The following is a 24,714-nucleotide window of genomic DNA, read 5'->3' as shown; positions in this document are numbered from 1 at the left end:
AGTCACATACACACCAAGCCATAAAAAGCCGCTTTCACAGCAGAAATTAACCTATTTATCGCCTGGTACAAAAAAACATCTTCTGTCAGAATCGCTAATTTCCCTATCGCACCCACTGTACAGAGAGTGCATTTTTTTCTAACTGAGCAGTTCAGAGGATATTAAGATCATGAGCTCACCCAACCAGAGGCACAGCTCAAGTTAAGTGACTGACGGGCGCCTTTCAGTTGTAAATGAAGCCCTCGCCGCTTCCAATATGGCCGCAATTCCCACTTTGCTTTATTTTCCATTTTTTTCTTTACCTCCATTACAGTCTATGAGTGGAATAAATAATGGTATTGGCATCAACAAAATCATCTTCTTTTTTTAACACTTTTTCTCAGAGATGCAAAAAATTGCAAAAAAAACCCATCAATGTTAGTGGATATCAACTATGTTAACTAGCATTTACCACAGGCAAATTATGTGCAATGAACTAGTAGGGATGGGTAAAGAATTAGGTACTTTAATAGATACTGGCCAAATTCCGTTTGAAGTACCGAGTACTGGTTCACGTAAAATCAAAAGGTATCATATTTAGGTACCTAAACGCATCCTTGTGACTGTGAGAGAGAGGAAGAGTAGGGCATTTTCCATGCTGGACATGAACACAGTATTCCAAGTTTATAAATTGAGAAATAAATATGTTAAATTGAAAATTTTTGAGATTTTATTACTAAATGAATTAACATTTATTCCCATGTAAACACACACAAAAGTACCAGAAATTTGTACCATTGCTTACAGATACTGATTGCCAGGTACCATATCATTTCAAATGTGAAAGGTACCCATCTTTATGAACTGGTGTCAGTGGCCGATGTGTATCTGTTGTATCACATACTGGTGGGTTATCACACACTGGTGGGTAACTGGTGATTCAAAGTAAGGCTCTTGTGATTATAAGAGAAAGTCTAATTGTTTTGTGCAGGGATCTCAAACTCGTGCCATGGAGGGCCAAGAGGCTGCAGGTTTTCTTTCCAACCAAAAACTCCACCAAATGGGGCGAGCCTGCGAGCTAGTTCAGGCAGTCAACTCGAGCAGCACTGCTATGCACATACCACGTGTCTCACACGTCATAACCATCTTGCAATCACACTCTCTCAATTGGGCGGTCTATTTAAACCGGGAGTCTCTCATCCCTCTCTGCCTGTCAATGCCTTGGCTGCCCTGCGTTTGTAATGCTGCATGTTTCTTTGCCCCCACCACCACCCCAGCAACCACCTACAGGCTCCGGGGGGATTATGTTCAGTATGTTTTGCTCATCACTCCTCAAAGTCACCATGTAGATTTATTGTGAGGGGTGATGAGGCCGGAGCCTGGACGCCAAACATAAAATATATTTGCTGCTAAATAAAAAATTCAAACGTGAGTTGTCTGACTGAACTGATTTCACTGATTCACCCCTGCTCTCTGCTTGAAGGTGAGGTAATCAGTGAAATCAGCTGGTGGAGTTTTTGGTTGGAAAGAAAACCTGCAGCCTCTTGGCCCTCCATGGCACAAGTTTGAGATCCCTGGTTTTGTAGCTCATTACACGAGAGACCTTTATGTACATTTTTGCACTACAGATTGAATCGCTTATTTGAAATAATGACGAAGAAATACAAAGTTATACAATCTGTAACGATCCCTTTTTTGGCTTCACCCCACCGTTTTTTAACATTTATCTTCTCCACTTAAGATGTCCTTTTCCTCCTCTTATCCCCTTTAACCTCTCTCATTTTCCTCATTTTGATAGATTATAATTTTCTTGCTTGTAGCCAACAGACCTGCACATTCAAAGAGAATAACTGGATAGAAAATTCAACACAGGTGTGCAAGATGCGGCTGACAATAGCCCTGATGAAGACCTGCGTAGGTTTCAGCAGTCCCAGGCTCTGACTTTATGTGAAAGTTCTCAAGATATTTGTGAATATGAGCACTGATTTTGCCCACAGGCAGCCAACTACAAAGATCTGGTTTAATGAACACCACATTCGTGTAAATAAACGTACAAAGGGATACATTTATTCCCCTTGTTTTTCACGAAACTCTTTTGTTTTTCCTCTCTTTTTCTCACTCAAACCATCATTTCTCATTTTAAATGTTTAGTTTCAGTTCAAGGAATTTCAAACACTCACAAATTCTGCATTATTCATAAGTAGCTGAGCTGCTTCTGCCAAAAAATAGTCTGCTCTTCAAACCCAGTCCACTAAAGTGTTTGCATACAATTACTACCAACCATTTTCCGAAACCTCAGTGTTGTTATATCCTCTTAATTCCTTGTTTTTCTCTGTGGAAGCGGACAAACCGCTGACTGGCATGTTAAATTTGCATAAAAGCCGAAGCTTTACTGCTCTGTCTCCTCTGGTTTGTTGTACATTGAGGGGATATGTGGATTCAACATCCAGTGTAGGTTCACGTCTCCTCTGATATGTCAAAAAAGAATCGAGTAAAAATCCACAACCTTGAGAGCTGAGAATGATTCCTCTTTGGTTTGGCGAGGAATGGACGTCTAATATTAAACCAAGGTTAACCTCTCCTGTAGCTGGAGACAGAGGATTAAGGGTTCAGGTTTTTGGGTGAGCGTATTCAGTCTGGTGTCTGTCCACTGCTCATTACTCTTCGACTGGAATGTGAGATCAACACAAACACAAGATCACCTTTAGGCCTCAGACAGTCTGTGGTCTGGGCTGCATTTTTTTCCTCCAGTGGTCAGTAATAGACAACTTTGTGTGACATAAACTGAGGCTGAATTTTAAGTAGGATTTTGGTGAAATCATACTCAAACTGCAGAGTCGGAGTCAAATGCCTGGGCTGCATTCCTTTCAATCAATTTCACGGTATTAACTCAATTATCCTGAAATTTAAAGGCATCACAGTGGGTGTCGTCTAGACCGGGATCCTTTAAACACCTCTTCAAATGGAGTAATCTACCTGTAATGGTGCACATGCTTCAAATTCCTAATATCAGTCTGTTTGTTCAGCATATATGCGACTTTACATTGGAGCTCCAGAGAATCACATTCCTGCACATGATAATGAGTACAATCCACTGGAGCTGGGGCCGGAGTTACAGTGGTTAGTTAACACTTTTTCATCCACCCCCCCTCCACCTTTCTCTCTCTCCTCTCTTCTGTTTCTGAAATGTATGGCTCTAATTGAAAGCAGAGCAGCGATTTTACGACGGCTCTCAGTGTTTCTGGTGTTCTGCCCCTATGGAGGCCATCTGCTTTGGATTTAGATTTCCTCCTCCTCCTCTTTCTTTCTCTCAATTTCTCCTTCTCTTTCTCCACCCTCCTGAGAGGGGGCTGACCATAGGGTCCCAATGCAGAATGGTCAGGCGGCTGTGGTGTTATTTCACTTTTATTTTTCTGCGTATGTGTGTACGTTGGAGTCTGATTCTATAGAGGGATCATACGTCTACGTCATCATAAAGATGTGCACGCATCCTGACCACAGAAGCAGCGTTTAGCTCCATTCACTCAGACCAGTCAGCGTTTTTTAAGCACTAAATTCAACCTGTTATCAACATTAGGGGAGGGCGATACTGGGAATTTTGGTACCGATCCGATACCAAGTAAATACAGGGCTAGTATCGCCGATACTGATACCGATACCGATATTTTATACATGAAATGTAGTGATCATTGAATAATTTTGTGATTTTGCCTTGAGTTGGTTGATTTTGATTATGATTATGGTAAAACACAACACAATGATTTTAGGCAATAAAAATGCTTTTTATTAACTGACCCCAACAATAAAACAAAATTTTAACTGTATAAAAGTAATAAAATAATTATTCTACCACCACAATTGTTTTAGGAAAAAAAATTACATTTGCTCAGAGGAGCGGCAGACGGAGGAAAGTAAAGTAAATTGATGGACGACATAAGAGTAACTGCAGTATTGATCTCATCACGCTAGTATTGATCCAACACCAATACTCATCTTGGTATTGATACTATCGTTATTTAGATCGATACGCCAACCCCTAATCAGCATTAAAATGTAAGGTTGTTCTGTGGTGAGTTTCTAGAAACGATACTATACAACTGAGGCAACGTCTATCAAGATTTGACTGTCACAGAGCAACCGGTGTTTTGGAGCTAATAGCGACCATGCTAACTGGTGACTCTCAACCGACAGTATCACTGGCTAAAGGCCAAGAGTCACCAGTTAACAGGGTCACACTTTACTCTGAAACACCACCAATGTCTGCAGGTAAATAATTAACTCTGGACGTAGTTTTCTGGTTCTTTTATCATGAACCGGTCTCAGACTCAGCAGTCTGTGTGCTTTTTTTTTGGTCTGGGAGGGTTTCTGATTTATTGACTCACGTTTACGTCCTGGTACGTCACAGTCTGGTAAGTGTCAACAGATAATGCAGTCATGAGCATCGAGCGTAGACTGTAAAAAAAATGGACGTCATCTTGCTCAGCTCTAAGTGAGGTCTCCACAAAAACTGCTCCTCCTGGTGGCTGGCTGCAGTATAGGTTAAAAAAATCTGGCTTTCCAGTCATTTCAGATGGGCTGTGGTCAAACTTTGAAAAATTAATACTCCTCTTAGAAATGTTTCTCACATCCGATTGTTGTGGTGATTTAAAGATAACATTTGTCTGTCTTGTATTCAAGGTTAAAAACAAGGCTTTAGGCAATGTGTAACGATAATTGATGGCTGCCGATCTCGTGTTTTTTTTTTCCGGGGATTGTAAAATATGTTGAGAGGTAGAGTCAACAAGTGATTAGACCCAGCTCCACTTAGATTCTCCCAGAATCCCTCATCGTCTCTCCTGCGCAGACTCCTGTGATGGCTGTGTTTTGGCTTCAAAACTGTACAATGATGAATGGCGGAGCCACGCTGTCCACTCTATATACAGTCTACGGCATCGAGTGACAGTTGTGTGTTTAAATTGCTCTCTGGGTACACGCTCAATTTCCCCGCTAAAAATCATCTGTCCACCTATTTGTGATCTCTTCTGTCCACTCATTGCTATTTCACAAACCTAGGAGCCGTTTACCATCTGTAAAAGTGATGATATTTAGTAAAAAATGCATTTTTTGGTGGTTAACCCCTCCACGTCAGTTGAAAAACCGTTATACACCCAAGTTGCGCGCACATCCGGCGTTGTAATCCCTCTATAGCAGCAGGTTTTTGAGACCCAGTAAAGATCAGGGAGCTGTTTCCTATAACTCTGTGTATCTCTTAATCAGCTTTCTGACGTTCTTGTTCATCTTGTTCTCTCGTCTCCTTTTTTATTGCCTCCTGCTCAGCACTGTTTGTTCTACTTAATGCATCTCAGGAGCTCATTAATCCTGCATTATAAGCCAAAAAATGATATGTGTACTTGTAGCGAGGCTGAAATCTGCAGTGGGAGTCGTGCAGGAAGCTGTGTGCTGAGACTTTCCAGTTGTGTCTCAGGAGTGTATGAAAACTTGTGAATGTGGAATTTGTCTACATGTGTCTACATTTGAAACTGGGCGTCAAAGGGGACCTGAGGGAAGAGAAACAGAGGCATTGTGTGTGGCCGTGTTGTGCGTTGAGATTGCATCAATGAAAGTGTGTATCACATGTGTGTGTATGCTTCATTTAGCAGTTCACTGACCCGCAGTGTGTGCGCAATATGATGAGTCCCTGCTGTGATCTGGACCAAATGAGGATGTGGTTGACTACATGTGGTTTTGTAGCTCCACTGTCTTCTGAACGGTCTTCCACACTGACCCTTATCTCAACAACACGCAGGGCTCTAGCCTCGGGAACGTAAACAAACATTGACTCAACGCAATCGGGTAATGTCAAAGTGATACAACAAACGCAGTTTGCCTTCTCCTGACACAGACTCCATCAATCGACTCTGTGTTTTAAACCTTTTCTTCCACTTGACGCACACCCAGAATGCTCTAAGTGGCTCAGATATGTCCATTTAGCTCGGGCTTCAATGGTTTTATTTGTAGAGCGCAAGGGAAAACAAAACACATCCTCCCCTGCATTATCTCCAGAGTGTTTTGTGCTGGGATGACGCAGTTCCATTAAATTAGTCATTCTACCATGTGTGGTGTGAATGCTTTAAGCCCCTTGCTTGAAAGGCAGCAAAGTGAGGTTATTTTCCTGGAAATTAAGCCTAACTAAAACATTTACTCAGTGTTCCTCATGTTTACACCAAAGGGTTTTGATTCGTAATCCACAGCTCGGCAATGTCTGTGAAAAGACAAGCGCTGTATGTTTGTGTGTAGGTGCAGAAACCCAAAGCTTCCTGCATTAGCTGTAGTTGTGCTTCCCAGCCTCCCGCCTTCGCTGGCAGCAGTGGCGCAGCGGTCCAGATGTTAGTGTGACACTGGTTCCCATGTATTGGGGGTCCAGCAGAATGTGCAATGCCAACTGTGGTGCTCAAGTTTATGACTTCAGAACCAAAATTTGCTTTTCATCTGGGACCTCCATGAAAGGCAGCGTGTTGCAATGGTCTGACCACAATGTGGCTACAGAGCTCACATTTATCATCAGAAATGTCCAAATAAGTTTTAGATTACTTTGCAGTTGCAAAACTTTAAGTGGGGGTACATTATGTGAAGAATGGGGATGTATTTTTCATGTCAAACAGCTTAATTCAGTGCAAATTTGCTTTTGCTTTATTTATGTATCAGCTCATTCACGTTATAACATATGGATATAATAGCTTATTGTTTTTCAAATACTCAACTATTTCAAAACTTTTCCATTGTCACATCCAAAAAGCTTTCTTTTTTAAAAACCATATGCCAAAAAAAACTAAATATATGACAACAGACTATAAATCATTCATTTCAGAGATTACATTAGTGGATTTTTAGACATTATTGTAAGAAACAAGTGAAAAAGTATTTTTTACTCAAGTCCCATATTGGCCTAAGTCTAAGACAACCCTCGTTATAAGACAATATCAAATGGCAACCTCTAGAGCTGAAGAGTAAAATCCACACAGATGTGCAAAAAAACTGCAGTTCCTGAGGTATCCACCTGGGGCTGGCTTTAGGAGCTCCAAAATCAGACAGGTCCATAAAAAAAGAAACACACATTTACGGCCAATTTACGTGGTAATTGTTTTTTAAAACTATATTGATATGAGTAGCTTGTGTATCAGAACACAATGTGCAGAGGGATTCACCATTTTAGAACTGGTTAGTATTGCATAATTAGAAGCACAGCTGACCTGACTGATTGGCTAGCTCACTGCAGCCATGACTCTACCTTTTTACTCTGCAAAAACCTGAAATCTTTTCAATTTCTTTGTCTTATTTAAAGTACAAAATGTCATTTTAGACGTAATATGATCCACATTCACCTAAATAGTCCAGGAAAATGTCTTGTTTCAAGTCATTTAAAGACAAAAATGTGGTCTGATTGCTTGTAATAAGCTGAAAAAAATCAGCTAATGGAACAAGAGAAAAGTTGCTTGCATTAAGACATTATTCTAGTTTTAAGCCAATTTCCCAGCTTTCTTCCTTGTTCCATTGGCAGATTTTTTTTACTTGTTCCAGGCGATTCAGACCTCCTTTTTGTTTTCAAATAACTTAAAAGAAGACATTTTTCTGGACCGACCAGTTAACTGTGGCTCAAATCAAGTATAGTTAGACAATTTTTACTTAAAATAAGACAAAAACACTTGATAAAATTTCAGTTTTTTGCAGTGTGCATAATGGGAGGTCGACTAAAAGGAAAAAAAGGTTGAGTCATCGTTGTAAATATTTCATCTTCCGTCGATAGGCTTAAAAACTTTGCTTCACTGACACCATGTCAACATTTTATACAGGCATTTGTTAAAATGCTCATTTTTACTGCAAGAGTTAACACATTTACACCCTGCTACAAAAATGGTTTTCAACTCAAGAGCTCAGTTCTACATTTGTATAAACTTTTTAGAGCTCTGAAGATATTGAGACTAAGAGTTTGGTATTTATTTAGGAAGTTATGGGGATGGCTGGGTTGACTGACATGCAGGTGCAGAGCTATTTGACCGGAGGCTTAAGCTCCACCTCTTTGCAGCAAGGTTGACCAAAAGCTGGGCTATGTCAGCATTTCCAATATGGCAGCCAAAATTGTTGGACTTGATAACCCTTCCTTTGAATGGGGGAACCATGTTAATGACGATCACTGTGTTGCTCCGTTTGTTATCCTTGGGTATTCACTGTACAATGTCATAGTTGAATGAGAGCATTTAATGACTCGTTATGGTGAAAACATTGGTTTATTACTTCTCGACTAACTTAAAAAAGCTTTTCAGTGTACTGTTTACATTTGCACCTTTATAAACACAGAGAGAACAACTGATCAGCTGTACAACCAACACTGCAACTATTTCCTAAACTAAGATAGGTATGTGTGGGTTTGTGTGTGAGAAGCATCTTCAGAATGATTGAAAACAGGCTTCTATCTCTTCTGAAAGCACTCAGCTGCAGACAGAGCATGAAGCACAGCCAAAGGCCAAGGCCAGAGCCTGGAAACAGCATGTAGCAGGAGAGGAATGGTCATGAGGAGGATGAGAGCTGTTTCTGTCCCGCTGAGTCCTGGCTGCAGTGTCAGGGAGAGGTTTTATGTTTTGTACGTTTGAAGAAACAACTGTTGCAGGAAATTTGATGTTAAGATTTCCATATGTAGAAGAAGGGTTAAGGTTAGACCTCCTGGAGCTCTCATTGCAGAATGTGTTTAAGGTCAAAGTAGTTAGGCTTATTATATTAGGGGAAATGTTTATCGTCAGAGCAGATTTTGAGTTTTAAAGAGTTAGAGTGGCAGTTTGATCACATTAAATCCATCTTCTGGAGAGCATCTAATCAGAATACTGCCAAGGCATTGTCTTTGAAATCACACATTGATTGCATAAGATCAACTCTGTCACTGTGTATAAACTGGTGCGCTGCAGGCCAGCAGAAGTCAGATTTTCCAGCCTTCTTGCTGTCACAGTGGGAGATGGGAAGCTGACAGTGAGGTTGAGGTCATGCTGTTTAGGGGCCAGATTGAAGCACAGCCGCTCATACTTAACGTCGGCTTGCCGCTGCTGATGCAAAGTGCTGACGTCTATCAGGGCAGCTCCAGATGCCGCTTATTAAAGTTTCTATTACTCACACACGGGCTGGGACAAAATACCAGGGACACGGATTGTGCCCCTCCTCTCTGTCTTACCGCCCTGTACCCCGCACGTTCACCCCGAAACCTGCAGCCAATGTTAAAGTGATTATGAAAACAATCTCTAGTCCTGCAGGAAAAGACTGGGCAGGTCTGATTTCACTTTGCAAACCTTTCCTAACCTTCTGGAGAGCTGCCATCTGTTGCATGCTGTGCATTAAGATTGCTTCTTTCTGGTGTATCAGATTTCTATCTGTGCATGAAAGCGTTTTCAAAGTTTGACAAAATAAAACAGATCCCAGCTACCAAACTTTTTATGTTGCTCCTCTAAATGGAAAAATTTGTTGACTAAATTAACCGCTCCCATGCTTGTAAAGACTGTTTCTTGGCTGATGCTAGTCCGTGAGATGGGTTTTCTTTGTTTTCTGATGATTGGGCCCTGATTGGTAATGAAAAGCTCTGACAAACTTACTAATCACTCTGCATATGTGTTTCTTTTGGAGAGAGTCATGCGATGGCGTGATTAACCCTTTTAGTGACACTTGTTTGTGTCATGTTTTTAGGGGAAAATTTGAGTCTTTCCCCTCAGTGCTGTGACACTGGCCTAAATAAAGCTGCCAACATGAAGTCATTCTCCTGCTCCTCCCAACGATATTGCCCTGGGGCTACGCTTTTTCATGGCTGACTGACTCTTCGTAATCATCTCCCTCACGAGAATCAGAGGAGCAATTTAAAACAGCTGTATTTGAAGTAAATGTCAATTAGACGATCGTATATTGTGCAGGAACTGTGTGTAGGGGTGTGCTGTATGATATTAGCGAGACAAGCCGTGACACACCCTGCTGTCAAATCTCGCCAACCGTTATTGTTCAGCTGAATAAGAGAGTTACTCGGCATGGTACAGAGAGAAAAGGGTTTTATTTAGACTGCAAAAAACTAAAATCTTTTCAAGTGTTTTTGTTTTATTTTCGGTAGAAAATGTCTTTTTAGAATTAATATGAGCCACACTCACCTGACCAGTCCAGATAAATGGCTTGTTTCACGTGAAAACAATCTGTCAATGGAACAGGAGAAAAACTACTTTGCTACTTACAAGCAAAATTGTCTTGTTTCGTTGTCAGATTTTTTTCACTTGTTACAAGCAATTCTGGTCTCATTTTTGTCTTTAAATAACTTGAGACAAGATATTTTTCTGACAAGGGATGGGTACAGAATTAAGTATTTTTAAGCCGCGTTTCCACCAAGCAGACCGGTTCGGTGCAGCGTGCATTTTGTGGCTTTTCCACTGACTTATCCTGGGACAGATCCCCAAATAACCAAGACGAGCTGTCCCACTTTCTGGGACGCTTTCGTGTGGGTGCCAGACTGAACCGATCTGCTCTCTGAAAGTGGAGCTACAACACTGCCGACTGTTGATTGGTGAAAAGAATCATCACTTACCCGGTGACAGCGGCTGCATTTCTCCTGGCGGCACACAGACTTCTCTGAAACAAAGCTTGATTGCACTTTGTATTGAAGAGCTACATGCAACCGGGATCAGGCTTAACTGTACCAAACTGTGCCAAACCGTACTGAACCAAACTGGACTGCTTGGTGGAAACACTGCTTTATAGGTTCAATTCGAATTCTACCAAATGTACCGGGTACTGATTCACGTAAAATCAAAAGGTACCCTGTTTAGGTACCTAAATGCATCCTTGTGACTATAAGGGAGTGGAAGAGTAGGTGATTTTCCAAGTTGGACATGAAAACAGCATTGTAATTTTATATTAGGGATGCACCGATACCGATCCAGGTATCAGGTATTGGTGCCCCTCAAAGCTGGATCGATATCGGTGGGAAAGGGCTGATCCATGGTACTAATCCAGGCAAAAAGCTTCTTCCTTTTCTTTTTGACCGGTGCTCTTGGATACTTGATTTGGAATGTTACCTCTGATGCACTTTCTTTGTTTTTTGCTGAATTACCAGTCTACAGGGTAAAAGTATTAGAATTGAATATTAATTTATGCACATCCTGAATTATGGTTTTTACCAAAGTGCTTGTAAACATTTAAATATTTTATAGTTGAAATGAATATTAACTTCAGTAATTCCATATTCTTTTTTTGGCTTTTACCTAAAACATTACCAGTCTTATCCGACAGTAGGGCATGCAGGTCATTATTAAATACTGGTATCGGATCGGTATCTGTTGATACCTAAAGCCCAGGTATTGACATAGGTATCGACATAGGTATCGACATAGGTATCGACATAGGTATCGACATAGGTATCGACATCGGTATAGACATAGGTATAGACAGTGGTATCGGCATTGGTATCGGAACCAGACAAGTTGGATTGGTGCATCCCTAGTTTATATAATGAAGAATAAATATATTACATTGGAAAAAAAACAAACAGATTTTATCATTAAACAAATTGGTATTTTTACCACATAAACACAAAAAAGTAGTGGATTTTGGTACTGTTGACTACCGATACCGATTGCAAGGTACCGGGCATCCGTACCGAATCGTTTCAGCCTTCGTGAAAGGTACCCATCCCTCTTCTTGACTGATAAATGAATATGGCTCATATCGAGTATAACAAGACCATTTTTACTCAAAATAAGACAAAAACACCTGTTAAATTTCCGTTTTTTGCAGTGTATCTGGTCATGAATGTTGGAGTAATGACTTTCCCAAATGTGCAAACTTTTCTAAACGTTATTCATCTCTTTCCAGGCCAGGCCCAAAGGTGAAGGGCTGACACCGTATCAGGGGAAGAAGAGATGCTTCGGCGAGTACAAGTGCCCGAAATGTAAAAGGAAGTGGATGAGCGGCAACTCCTGGGCTAACATGGGACAAGAATGTATCAAATGCCACATAAACGTCTATCCACACAAACAGGTATGGTGGAAAATTCTCCCTGAAAGCTTGCGGTAATGTCTTAAAGTAAAAAAACATCCAACGCTAACAGAGTCCAGACTCTGGTTCGCATGGCTGCATTTTGTCTTGAGGTTATTCCAGATGGCCTCATTAAAACAAAAATAAAAATCATAACACGAGAACTGCTTTTGCTGCTTTGGTAGAAGTCCAGTCTTGGATAAACTAATAACGATTCTCAACTGATAAGAGCTGAGGATCATTTAGTGAACATCAACAAATCTAAAACAAATATTTCTTTATTAATGGCTTACAGACACAAACTAACTCTGGGGTAATAAAGGCTCATACAGCTGCAGGAATTCCTCTCACATTGAATAATATGAACAAGTGAAGTCATATGAAGCAAAATGCCGTGGAGTGTTTTTCCACAGCAGCTAATGCTCAGAGGAATTAACGTGCTGGTGAGCTGTCTGTTCGGCTTAACCTCCGATGTGTTCCTCACAGCCTGTTGACTAAAGAGACGGATCGCCGGAGAAGGAATCCTCACAGTTTTTCTTCAGCGAGAGATATATTTATCTGCAGTGCTTCATCTTTAATATTTATGCTTTTCCACATTCTTCCAATTCCACTTCCTGAAATAAAATTAGGTGTACTGCTGGAGGCTCTGTTCTTTCTCCGAGTTTTGCGGCTGAACATGTTTCACTCTGTTAACGGTCGCATGAAATGAAGCAGGAAGGGGGACACTGCTCGGCAAATTTACTTAAAATTTCTGGCAAGACGTTATAACATTCCCCGACAATGAAAACTGAATGCATAATTTATGCTGAATCCTTTTTCATTCATTTGCATCTGGGTGAGGTATTAACCAGGATATTAGCTCCACTCTTAAGAAGGCTTTGGTTAAATACTACATCTACACTGCCACAGGCCTACTTGAGCCAACTTCAATCAAAACCATCCTTCACCGTTGAGCTCACTGGTAGGAAAACCTCACCCTTCTCTGCCTCTGTATCCTGCGGCAAAGCAACACATAGGCAAGCAAATTCCCTGCATTTGCAATGTCACCCACTTAACATATTTCCCCCTGTCAGCGTTTGAAATGGACCACTAACCTCTGTGTCCTCGAGTATCAAAGAGCTCAGACTCTCAGCACGGCTCCCTCACTCCTTCCCTGTGGTTTCCCATAAATAACCTGAATATGTATTTTCCAATCCTATCCACATGCATAAAATATTTGACCCTCTCAGACGGGAAATATATTTCCTGAGCGCTCATAGTGTTCGTTTTATGCCAAGGGCATGATTTCAGTAAGTGTGATGGTGGACATGTGTAGTTTAGTCATTGCAAACCACCTTGACTGCGCTGAGCTTTGAGGGTCGGCAACATGAGATACAGCAAAATGGATCGTAAGTTACTTCATACATCTTTATAACAGGGAGTCCGCGGGGTCTTAGAAAGTATTAAAAGTTGATAAATCAGTTATGGGAAAATTAAGGCCCTTAAAAAGTATTAAAAAAGTCTTAATTGTAATTTTATGAGGTATTAAATTTTATTGGTATTCAAACTTTGACTCCAAAAGTATCCATGAATATTTATTGTCCTCCTCGTGACTGTTACAAACTAGCCTGACACGCCAGACGGACAGTTCCATAAATCCCCCACAGAAATAGTCCATCTGGTTAAGAGCCATTCAAAAATGTTTTCATATATATATTTATATAGAGTGGACAGTGTGGCTCCGCAATTTACCATTATACGGTTTTGAAGCCAAAATACCCCCGTCACAGGCGCAGCCATTGGCAGCAGTTGTGCAGCCAGAGTCTGAGCAGTAAAGACTGTGAGAGATTCTGGGAGATTCTGGGTGACAAAATTAATAATTATTTTTTCTTTCAAGAGTCTAATCTCTTCTCGGTTCTACCTCCCGACATATTTTACTATCCACGAAAAAAATACACAAGACTGGCAGCTGTCAATTATCGTTAAACCTGATGTAAAACCTTGTTTTTAACCTCTAATAACTAATAAAAACAAAACTTTTCAGAAAAAAAGGGGACTTCAATACAAGTCAGTCAAATAATATCTTCAAATCACCACAACAATCAGATGTGAGAAACATTTCTGTGTATTAATTTTTTTTAAGTTTGACTACAGCCCATTTGGAATGACTGGGGAGATGGATTTTTTTTTTTTTACCTATGCTGCATCCAGCCACCAGAGGGAGCAGTTTTTTTGGCGACCTCATTTAGAGCCAAGCAAGATGACGTCCATTTTATTGCAGTCTATGCTCCCACCTCTGTCTCCTGATTGGGCCTTTAAGCATTTGGCCGGTGAAGTCGTAAGCTTCCATAACTTAACAAATGGACGTGCAGGATTTTAGACAATGAATCATGCAAGTCCATATGCTCTGCAAAGTAAATTACAATGAACATTGTGATGTGGTGTGGAAAAAAAAAAAAGAAGGATGTGTCTGTGGCGTACTCTGGGCTACATCGCCTGAGGGCCGCCCACTTACATGTCATCAATGATGTGCTGATGGACACAGAGGAGATGATAGAAACCAAATCACACAATCTCATGCACATGTCCTAAATTTAGATAAAGATGAAATAACTTACTTTTTGTGGGAAAGGAAATGTCAATAAACCTGCCTTTAGTTTCATTTATTCTTTCAAGCTTTTTTCCTTCTCTGTTTACCTCATTTCTGTTAAAATGCAAACTACAACGGTCAAAGATGGGTTGCTAACAACAGCTAAACGTTGCAATGGAGTCTTAACATTTTTTGAAAGTTTTTTTTTTTAAAGTCTTTAAAAGATATCGAAAATAACCTCAAGATTCCAGTATATACCCTCTATAAAGTCTAAAACAGATAATTTTCTGGAAGGAGCTGCTGATTAAAATGCCCCTTTAACAGTTAAGCTAATGTAAAAGCTAACCGACATTAAACGAGAGATAGCAACTGCTTGGCCAAGCGAGCGCTCTTTCTTTTTTTGGACAAAATAATGTTAGATTCTCTTAAAAAAAATGGTGGATAAGTCTAAAAACTCAAAGAAGAACTATATTTTGGTAGCCACTGGGACCCATTAGCAATAGCATCTTTTGAGAAAACCAAGTTGTTAGCTTCCAACTGCTGTGTTGGCTTTGCTGCCCGGATCTAAAGTTTATTTGACGCTTAGCAGTCTCAACTACAAATGTAAAATCTTCTTGGTCATTCTGCAAAGTTTATAGTATAAAATTCCTGAATTAAAAGATACAATTTTAGCTTCATTTTCAGTTACCAGTAGAAGTCAACTGTGTTAGAACAAAGAAAAGCAGGATATTTTGGTCAAATTTATTTTGTTTAGCAAGAAAAACTTGAATTTATCTGCTTGAGGGATCCTTCGCCACACTTTGACCTCAAACATTGAGCAAAGTCCATGTGATTTCTGCCTTTACGCCAAACACACATACCACACTATAAGTTATTACTGATTGCTTCAGAGGAAAAACACTCAGACAGCAGCTTCAGAACAGACTCCCATGAGCTTTAGTTTCTTCCTCAGAACACATCAGCAGGGAGGACGTCTGAACCCCGTTCCTCCTAAAGGAGGCCTCATAAAATATACATCAGAATTTCCAGTTTTTTAAGAGAACATAATGTTTTTGACGCACCGATAATAAAGTCTGTATTCCTGGCAGACTCATTAGTGGGCGACTGAAATATCTCTAACTGGTGACCCGTTGTAACCTCTATTGCTCTAGTTAGACTGCTTGGACTAAATGCTGTTTTTCAAAGCAGTTTTAAAGAAGAAAAACACAACAATAGATGAGGAACAGAAGTTTCCAGACAGGTTGTTAAAATAACCTCCAAACACGTTGGCTCAGATTGATTCTTTTTGTCCTCAATAATGAGTCCAACACAGCCTTTGCTTTAGCTGATATTTCCATACAGGTCACCCCGATCGAATGCAAACTGGATCTTTTTCTTTAATACCAGATCATAAAAATGTCCTGCAGTCTCCAGAGCTGACGGTGTGTTGCCTTAACTCTGAAACTAAATGTTTTGTACGCACGAATGCGTCTGTAACGGCGAGGGCCGGTGTTGTTAGGCGTATAGCTCATTTGATCCTGGTGCCAAACAAACTGCTTACAAAACTCAAGAGGTTTATGCTGTGTGGGTGCTGCTTCATTTGCTGACTCGAGTGAGTAATATGACTCATTTTTGTCCACTGTTTGTCTCCTCAGCGCCCGCTAGAGAAACCAGATGGCCTTGACGTCTCCGACCAGAGTAAAGAGCACCCGCAGCACCTTTGCGAGAAATGTAAAGTCCTGGGCTACTACTGCCGCCGTGTGCAATAATCATCTTCACCCAGAACTACAGAGCGACCTCTGTGTCCCGGGTTGTGTTGCTCATCCTCCATCAAGGCTGTTCACTTCCTCCGTGCTGGATTCACATCAAGGTTTCAGACATCTCTGATCTGCACACATCGGTGTCCCTGCCCCCTCTGTCTCCCAGAAACCTCAAAGATAGACTGTAGCTCTTATCCTCCTTCTCTTTTCAACCACCGCCTGTTATTATCGCTCCTTTTCTGTGACAGTATTGAAGATTAAATCCAGGAATGAGAGGAACAGCTTATCTTAGGATCTCAAAGTGCTCTTTATCAGAAGCAAAAACTTGCCAAAATCAGTGACTTTTTATGCCACGTGCATTCAAAATCACATAACACCACTGATCCAAGTCGATGTACAGCGTTGAATTTAGCATTTCAGTGTTTTCGCTGAAAGTGTCGGTCTCAGTAGATTACCTCACCTTGGGGTTTGTTGGCTTCGTGTTTACAGAGATCTGCCTTCCATTTCCCTGCCACGTGGAGAGCGTGTGGTAATGTGATGAACGTTTAACCGGGGTCTCTCATGATGGTTGTATGTATACGAGGCCTGTGATGTCTTGCCATATTAGGGTCATCTTATTAACTGTGAATTAACTGAGGGACAATGTGCCATACATCCCTAGCTTACATTTGGCCTATTTATTTTCTTGTGGTCTAGTGTGCAATTTGAGTTTTAACTGGGACATAAAGAAATGTGTATGTTTGTGTATCGCATTATTGTCACTGCTTCCATGTGTCTGTAGATACTACTGTAGGTTCAGTTGCTTAGGTTCGCTCTTAGTCTAGATTTAGTGTGTTGCCAACAGATAAGATTTCATACACCCTTCCTGTAGTATTTTTGTTCTCAACTATCTTTAGTGCTAGAAAGGACGGATGTAGATGTTATATCGGTGAGTTGTGTTCATTTCAAACCATGAGAAGTTTCATCTATGCAGGAGAAAATACACACATTTAAAAAAAGTGAACTGAGTTGCTAACCACAGATTAGCACGATAAAACATGACAAAAAAGTCTCATTACCACTGTGACATTACAGAAGAGTTAAAAACAAAGCTAAAACTTGTTTAAAAGGAGTTCAGAGAGTTTGAATTCACATTTTAGTGCCAATTAATGCCTTGCAGCTGGAGCAGAATCAGCATTTGTAATTGGTTGCCATTCAAAGGGTTTGCACCCTTTAAAGCTAAAAATGTCCAACAGCTGACAGCAGTGCAAGGGGAGTGAAGCAGGAGGCGCAGTGACTGAGAACTGAATGATTTTCAGGTTGGATGAGAGAAACAGCAGGATTTTATGGGTTTTAAAGGTGAAGCAGAAAATTTAAGGATATATTGAAAGTGCTGATGTTTATACTGAAGTGTATATGCATTTTTATAAATATAAGTGCCTATAGATGTAAACCAATGTCTTTAAAGGAAGAGCAGTACATGTCCTGTTTACATAAATCATGTGAACACTCAGAGCACTATAGAGGAAATATATATATGTAGTTTTTACGTACAGAAACCTGCCTTCATAGGAGCATTTTAAAGGAATCGTGAACTATTTTATATGTACTGTACTTCTAGCCTTATAAAAGCTGGTTAACTCTATGTCAAACTGTTACACAATGTATGTGCCTTAAAAAGATTTACATCATTCTGAACTTTCAGGACTAGGAGGTCATTTGAAATTGGAAAAAGAAACGTAGGGACAGGCTCAGCGTTGGAGCAGTATATGTTGTAAATGTAATGTATAGGTAAGTTTGATGCAGGTTCAGGGTGTCAAAAGGTAACTAAAGGTCAAGGCAATGATGAAGTTTCTCTAAACGCAGTGTGAACGTTCATGGTGGGTGTCCGCTTTGATGCAGTTTGCTGAGTTGGAGGCACAGGCTCAATGAAACAGCATTTCCAGCTGGCAATAACAATCCTACTGTGGTCTGTTGTCATGGAATATCAACAAAGATGTTATTTCTCAGACGGTCCTTGAAACAGAAAGAAGTCGCACATGAATCTGTGGGCCTCACTTTTTGTCCTTTCTTCTATAAACCTTTTGTAGCAGTGTTTATCTGTGGGTGTGTAAGAAGATATACATGGTCACCTTCCATAGTGGGAGAGTTTGCAGTGGCTGATAATGGTACATTAGGGTTTGGGGAAAATTTGTCTTATTCCATCTGGAAAGTTAAAGGGGCACTCCCATGATTCAGTTCAATACTTGGGAGGCGTGCATGAGTCAATAAAAACAGCAGGAGCTGAGGGTTCAAACTTTTAGTCCTCTTTTTGGCTTCAGCCCCTGAAAACACTTGGTTCCTACATTTCCCATAATGCAACTCATTAGAAATCTTATTTAATCCTGAGCAGAATGACCGTCACATGATGATGATATCGCCGCTAATTTGACAAAGCTCCACCTGAGCTACAGAAGGACCATTTCTATAGTTTGAGTTTTACTCCCTAAATTTGAGTTAAATTGTTGGAGTGCTCCTTTAAAATCAGGATTGTGTATCTATATTACTACAAGTGTAAAAACTTTCCTGACTTCATCACATTTATACCCTATCAGCCTGCAACTGTTGGGAACAAAAAAAAAATCTTGCTATTAACATCTTTCTTTTATCAACGCCACTAACCTAACAATTATCCACATTTAAACCTTACAGTCCACATCGTAGCGTGTGGCAGTAGGAGTAGATACCAATGATGCCTTACAGACTAACCTCATGAACAAGTGATGATATTTTGATTCAGAGTCCTGGCTGAACAGAAACCCAGTTAGAGGGTCCTCTGAGATGATCGTCATGCAGAGGCCGTAAGAAATGGAAGAGCCAATGGAAGCAGTTGATGTAGAACAATTGTAAAAGAAAAAAAGAAGTAGAAATCTCTGCTTTCAGACGTAATGTCTTGAATTACACATACTTGACTTTTCTAGTACCTTTTCAGCTCAAATTTGTGATTTTCTATGAATGAGATGTGTATTTTGGAACACTAATAGATGTTGAAAGTTTTAAAGCAATCTGCGAAAACTCAAGAGTTATTTCCCTGACAAAGAAAGACTGTTTTATGTATATATTTGATGGCCATCATTTTCAAGGATAGTAGCTCTTTGTTAAGTGTTATGCAATATTGAAGCTTTTTTTTTGTGCGTGAAGAAGGGCCTGTTGCTGAGAATAAAACAAAGCTGGGAGTTTTTTTTTCTTTATGTTTTACAAGAATCTGAGGGGATATCCTGCAGAAATATTTATGGAAAGATTTTTTACAACACTTTTTTTGTATAGAATATGCAACAAAGTTACACTAAGAAGGAAATATTGATGTCTACATAGAATATTATTAAAAAAAAAGCTGGTACATAATTAATACCCTTTCTCAAATATAAGCCATTGTATTTTGTGTTTTGTTTTATGATGTTATCAGTGTTGATTAAACTGCAATGTTATCCAGTTGCTTCATGTAACTAATTATGAGCTGCCATTTACATCCATACAGTCCTATGTATTCATTTTGTAAACAGTAGTATGAAGATCAGTTGTGTTAACATGCAGAAATCTTTTATTTTCTTCTTGAAAAGTGATGGATACTCACCACTGTATGAGCACATTAAACTGTGAGATGTAGTTTGCTTAAAGCAGCAAAGACAAGGAACTATTATAAGATGTTATAGTGTTATTAGTAGTTTAGAGAGTGTATACTTTTGTTAAGAAAGCGTGTGTGACAAAGAACTGTTTTCGAGTTTGCATGTGCATGTGTTTGATCTGAATGAAATATTACTTTGTGCAATGTATACTTATTTAAATACTTTACAGTAGTTTGCTACAGTACATATTGTTTCTAACATTATCAGCAACTTCTGATTGTTATTAGTCCTGAAGTATTTCATTTACGCTAGTGTAGCCTTGATGAATAATACATATTTACTGAATGTAATGTGTTAACACTTATGTGGTCTATTTGGAAAGTTCTGTTTGTATTCTTTACTGTTTGTATCATTCAAGATGTTTGTTATGAAATATTGCAATAATGTAATATTTGAATTGGACAGAACACAGACGTGAGGTAGGGAAGACGGTGATTTTGGGAAACAAGGACAGTAGTGGTTTTGAGGGTAGACCACAGGTCTGTTTTTCATGTCCATGAAATGGCATTCCAAAATGTGCCTTATTTGTTAGTTGGGAAAACATTTTAGTGCTGTCGAGTTTGATGAATAAAAGTCATATTGAATTAGGACTGCTTGGATTATGCACTTTCATTTGTTTGGGTCTTCTGCTGAATTGTTTTTACCAGTAACTAAGAGGGTGTTCTTTCTGGAGATTGATTTCAGCCAAAAGCGACACGTTGTTTTCTGAGAGCTGCAGCCTGTGTAACATTCATTACAGAGAGTATATGTTTTCATCGTCACAGCGTGTGAGCTCGAGGTCTTACACAAGACTGTGAAGCATATAGATGCGAAAAGAGGTTTTTAATGGATTATTCATGGTGGTTGTGTAACACAGGAGGGGGAGCGACTCGTTAAACTTTTCTTCCCTGTGAAAGTGCTGAAAGATAACAGACACATCGAGCTGACAGGTCTTGATTTCAACACTTTCAGACAAACTGCGGACAGGAAAAGCAAAACATTAAAAAGGACACCAGCAGACATGGGTGGTGTTTGATGGATGCGGACATTAACAGCTGAAGAACCAGCCTGTGCCAGCTGTAAAGATGTCATTGTTTTGCATGTGTGTATTAAACGTTGGCCGCAGCACAGCCGCCTTCCCAGCCAAGTTTCCATGCACAATATTGGACGTGCATTCCAAATAACTAAAACTAAACCGGAGGGTGGGGACCCAAATTATATCAAGTTTGTTACAACATCTTGGGCTCAAACAGAGTGAGAGCTGAAAAGTCTCTATAGCAACAATGTAATCTGAGAATTCAAACAAACGGTGGAAGGTCAGCGAGCATATGGTTTCATTTAGGAGCAAGGGCTGCTTTTTCACATCGCTTCATTATTTACTTTCATAAAGTATTAGCTCGATAAGCAGCACCACCCAGTCTCTGGCTTTCAGACATGTCCTGGTCTCCTTTTCTCTCGCCCTCTCCTCAGGGCGCTCTGGGTTTCAAATAAAGACACAGTGAAAGAGAGGAACAGCCCACATTCACGCTGAGGACATTTTCAGGTTGCTTTACGAGTCCAGCAGATTAAATCATCTGCACTCACTGTGTCCAATGAGCTTGTAGCCCAAAGGTCTATCATCTGTCAAACAGATTCATGTGATATTCAGGCTGCACTGTAGGTGGATGTCACATGATGTCACATCCTGCTCTGATGGACAGGAAGTCCCTGCACTGGAGAGCTTGGTGTCTAAAAAAAGCTGCTGGATCATTTCCAGGAAGCTTTAAAACCAGCGGGGTTGGTGGCACAAGAGAGCAAATGTCCTGTACTGAGAGCAGAGCTTATAAAATCTGAAAACCGGCCTTTAATAGGCTGTAAATGTGGAATAATTGCACAATAAGAACATTTTACATCGTGGAAGACTTTGGATGGGTATACAAAGTAGATCTGTTCAGTTAAAAGTTAGAAAAAGAAGGTGCTTGTATTCAGGGATAGAGTGAATCAGTGAATAAGCTTTTGTTTAAAAGCAACAAATCTTACAAAATGTGATGCCTGGATGATAAATATGGGTAACTTTAAACTGCTGGAAACAACACGATATCTGATTTAGGGCAAGAAGAGAAGTCAATCAGGGATGCCTCATCCTCCGCAGTCCAGTGGGGAAGTTAATTATATAGTAAATGAAAGCATAGTGAGTCATCTGACTGAAGTCCATGTGTCATCTTTGCTGTTATTTGATCTCCCCACAGTCAGTGATGACAATTTTCTTGATCACACCTCCATCATGTAAACCAAAGGATTCCATCTTAGTGACAACATCCAGTCCCTCCTTCACCTGCCCAAACACCACGTGTTTGCCATCAAGCCTGTAAAAAAGAGGCACAAGTGCAGTCAGCTGATTGTAGATTAATCAATATAGATGTAACGGCCAAGATGTTTGAGGACAACCCTCAGCAAAAAGTATTCACCATTCAGTTTTAGTCGTGCTGATAAAGAACTGAGAGCCATTAGTGTTTGGCCCTGAATTTGCCATTGAAAGCGTTCCTGCAGAGATTAAAAGGCCAAAAGTAAACAAGTTAGATTGAAAACAGACAACAAAAACATCTTTCTAGCCTGTTTTTAGCACTGACCCAATAATGTTTTGGAGAATCATGATGCTACTCAACAACTGTGTGTGTTTTATGTTCTGTGATGCAACTTTTGATGATGCAGCATTTTTAAATAATTTAGCAAATAAACAGCATGTGGATTAAGTTTATTCAAGAAAGGAGTTACTCTGATTAGTGCAAAAGTAGGTCGTTCACCTGGGGATTGCTAGATCTAAATAAGAGGTGGTTTTTGGTGTTTGCACTGAATAAAGTACTGCCACCTAGTGGTGAGTCAACTTTAATAAAAATACAGAGAAAAATCAAAGCAGATTGTAATGTGGAAAAGTTTTGGACAGGACTGGTCCATCTTTAAATCGTCAAAATGTCACGAAGTAGAAAAAATGTTCTGAATTTTTAATAATGTGCATTCAGAATATATATTTTTTCAATGATCATTCAAGTTGCTGAAACATTTTCTGTGCAATTACCTATCAACCAATGTTCCTGTTCAAATCAAAAGCCCCAGAACACATCTCTCAATACCTGAACCCAGGGGTCTGCAACCTAAGGCTCTAGGGCCTCATGTGGCTCTGTGACTCCTTTGCAGTGGCTCCTTGTAACTTTGAAAAATATTATTAATAGAGATTTCTTTGTAATATTTCTTAAAGAGGATATTTGTGAAAGAGGATATTTATGAACGATACAGACATTACAAATAATCACAGTTAAACATTTTGTTGTACTTAATATGTATAACCTCTTGCAAAAAAGATTTGACCTGTTTTGTGATTTTTTTTTTTCTTATTTTGAAATTTGGGGATTTTTTTTTATTTTCAATTTTTTTTTCAAATTTTATCTAATTTTTTTTTTATTTTCAATTTTTTTTCAATTTTTTCTTCCAATTTTTTTTTTTTTTTTTTTTTACATTTTTTTCTAATTTAGAAAAAGGGGGGATATCGCAAATTTTTGAAGTTTTTATTTAAATTACATTTTTAAACTTATTTTGCAATTTTTTTTTATTTTTTTTTAACAATCTAATTTAAAGATTAAGCAAAATTACATGTTTTTTTTGCACATTTTTGAATTTCATTCTTTAAGATATTTTTCAAATTGATATACTAATTTAAATTAAATTTCAATTATTAACTAGATTTTTCCTTTGTTTAGAATTTTATGCATTTTGTTTCTTTATTGTGAAGTTGAAGTATGTTTTGCGGCTCTTGAAAGTTTTTCATCCAGGTGAGCTGAGGCAAAATGGCTCTTTTGAAAGTTAAGGTTGCAGACCCCTGCTTTAACCTAACCAGCATCAATACTGATACTGAATAATAATGGGTGACATGTCGTTTTATCAGTGATTAAAGGATGATTCATTTTGACCTCTAACATTTATCATACATGTGAGCTGCCACAGTACATACCTGGTCCAGTATGTTTTAATTTGAAGTTTTCATCCTTAAATGTTTTCCCAAATATAGATTTCCCTCCTGTGCCATTATGGTTGGTAAAATCTCCCCCCTGCAACACAAAAAAATCCAATGTAAACAAACACAGCTAAGACTTTTTATATTATACAACGTTTACTGTAACTCTTACCTGACACATGAACTCAGGTATGACTCTGTGAAACACAGATCCCTTATATCCAAAGCCATATTGCCCTGTGCACAGAGCTTTGAAGTTTTCTGTCAACAAAAGTGGTCTCTTTAATTCATTTTAAAACAAGTCAAGGACAGCTGGAGATGAGTATAAAAATATCACTTCAAAAGAAAAGAGATTAAACAAACCTGCAGTCTTTGGCACCACGTCTGCATTCAACTGCAAGATTTAAAAAAGTCAAATTTAGTTAAATGAATCAAAGTCTTCACAGAGTAAGTCTGTCTTTAGCCAGGAGGCTAATGCTAACCAGCTAACTACCTCAATGATAATTCTTCCCAGCGGTTCGCCGTCAGCCTCGATATCCAGAAACACAACCGGGTTTTGGGACGGACCGGAGGAAAACAGCTTGGCTGCAGCGATACCCGGAGAGCTGTATCTGATGCGGTTTTTTATTTGCAACATTTCTGCTCAGCTGACTGTGAGAGGAGGACAAACAGGCCATGAGTGCTGCTGCTGCTGCTGCTGGTGTTTACATGTGACGTCACACAGTACAGCGCTTCATGAACAGCGACCCCGCGTGGTGAGGGGAAGCAAGTGAAGGAGCACTTTATGAT

At 39.5% G+C, this 24,714-nt stretch overlaps 2 protein-coding genes across 2 annotated transcripts in view; one reads left to right on the top strand and one right to left on the bottom strand.

Moving 5' to 3' along the window:
• Positions 1-19,231, top strand: part of zcchc24 (zinc finger, CCHC domain containing 24) — a 44,069-nt gene extending 24,838 nt beyond the window's left edge. The window contains exons 3-4 of the mRNA XM_074675319.1: positions 11,845-12,009; positions 16,210-19,231. Coding sequence (XP_074531420.1) covers positions 11,845-12,009; positions 16,210-16,323 — 279 coding nt within the window. The 3' untranslated portion in view covers positions 16,324-19,231. The remainder of the gene's footprint in view (positions 1-11,844; positions 12,010-16,209) is intronic.
• Positions 19,232-20,536: 1,305 nt separating this feature from the next.
• Positions 20,537-24,635, bottom strand: ppifa (peptidylprolyl isomerase Fa). Its single transcript, XM_074675320.1, has 6 exons — positions 24,419-24,635; positions 24,289-24,319; positions 24,098-24,186; positions 23,923-24,019; positions 22,385-22,460; positions 20,537-22,282 (listed from the first exon to the last, which is right to left on the bottom strand). The coding sequence occupies exons 1-6, from the start codon at positions 24,560-24,562 to the stop codon at positions 22,147-22,149; spliced, it is 573 nt and encodes a 190-aa protein (XP_074531421.1). The 5' UTR covers positions 24,563-24,635; the 3' UTR covers positions 20,537-22,146.
• Between the last annotated feature and the right edge of the window lie 79 nt (positions 24,636-24,714).

This window comes from Halichoeres trimaculatus, unplaced genomic scaffold (assembly GCF_033239565.1).
Source record: "Halichoeres trimaculatus isolate MK-OKI-2021-1 unplaced genomic scaffold, fHalTri1.1 fHalTri1_scaffold_8, whole genome shotgun sequence".
NCBI classification, from domain to species: Eukaryota; Metazoa; Chordata; class Actinopteri; order Labriformes; family Labridae; genus Halichoeres; species Halichoeres trimaculatus.
This window is presented reverse-complemented; position numbering and strand designations above follow the sequence as displayed.

Bases quoted from the DNA above. Each gene is read 5' to 3' on its own strand.
- ppifa (XM_074675320.1), bottom strand. From the start codon at position 24,562: ATGTTGCAAATAAAAAACCGCATCAGATACAGCTCTCCGGGTATCGCT. The intron at 24,320-24,418 runs GTAGTTAGCTGG...TAAATCTTGCAG, and splicing joins TGGGAAGAATTATCATTGAG to TTGAATGCAGACGTGGTGCC. The intron at 24,187-24,288 runs GTTTGTTTAATC...TTTTGTTGACAG, and splicing joins CGTGGTGCCAAAGACTGCAG to AAAACTTCAAAGCTCTGTGC.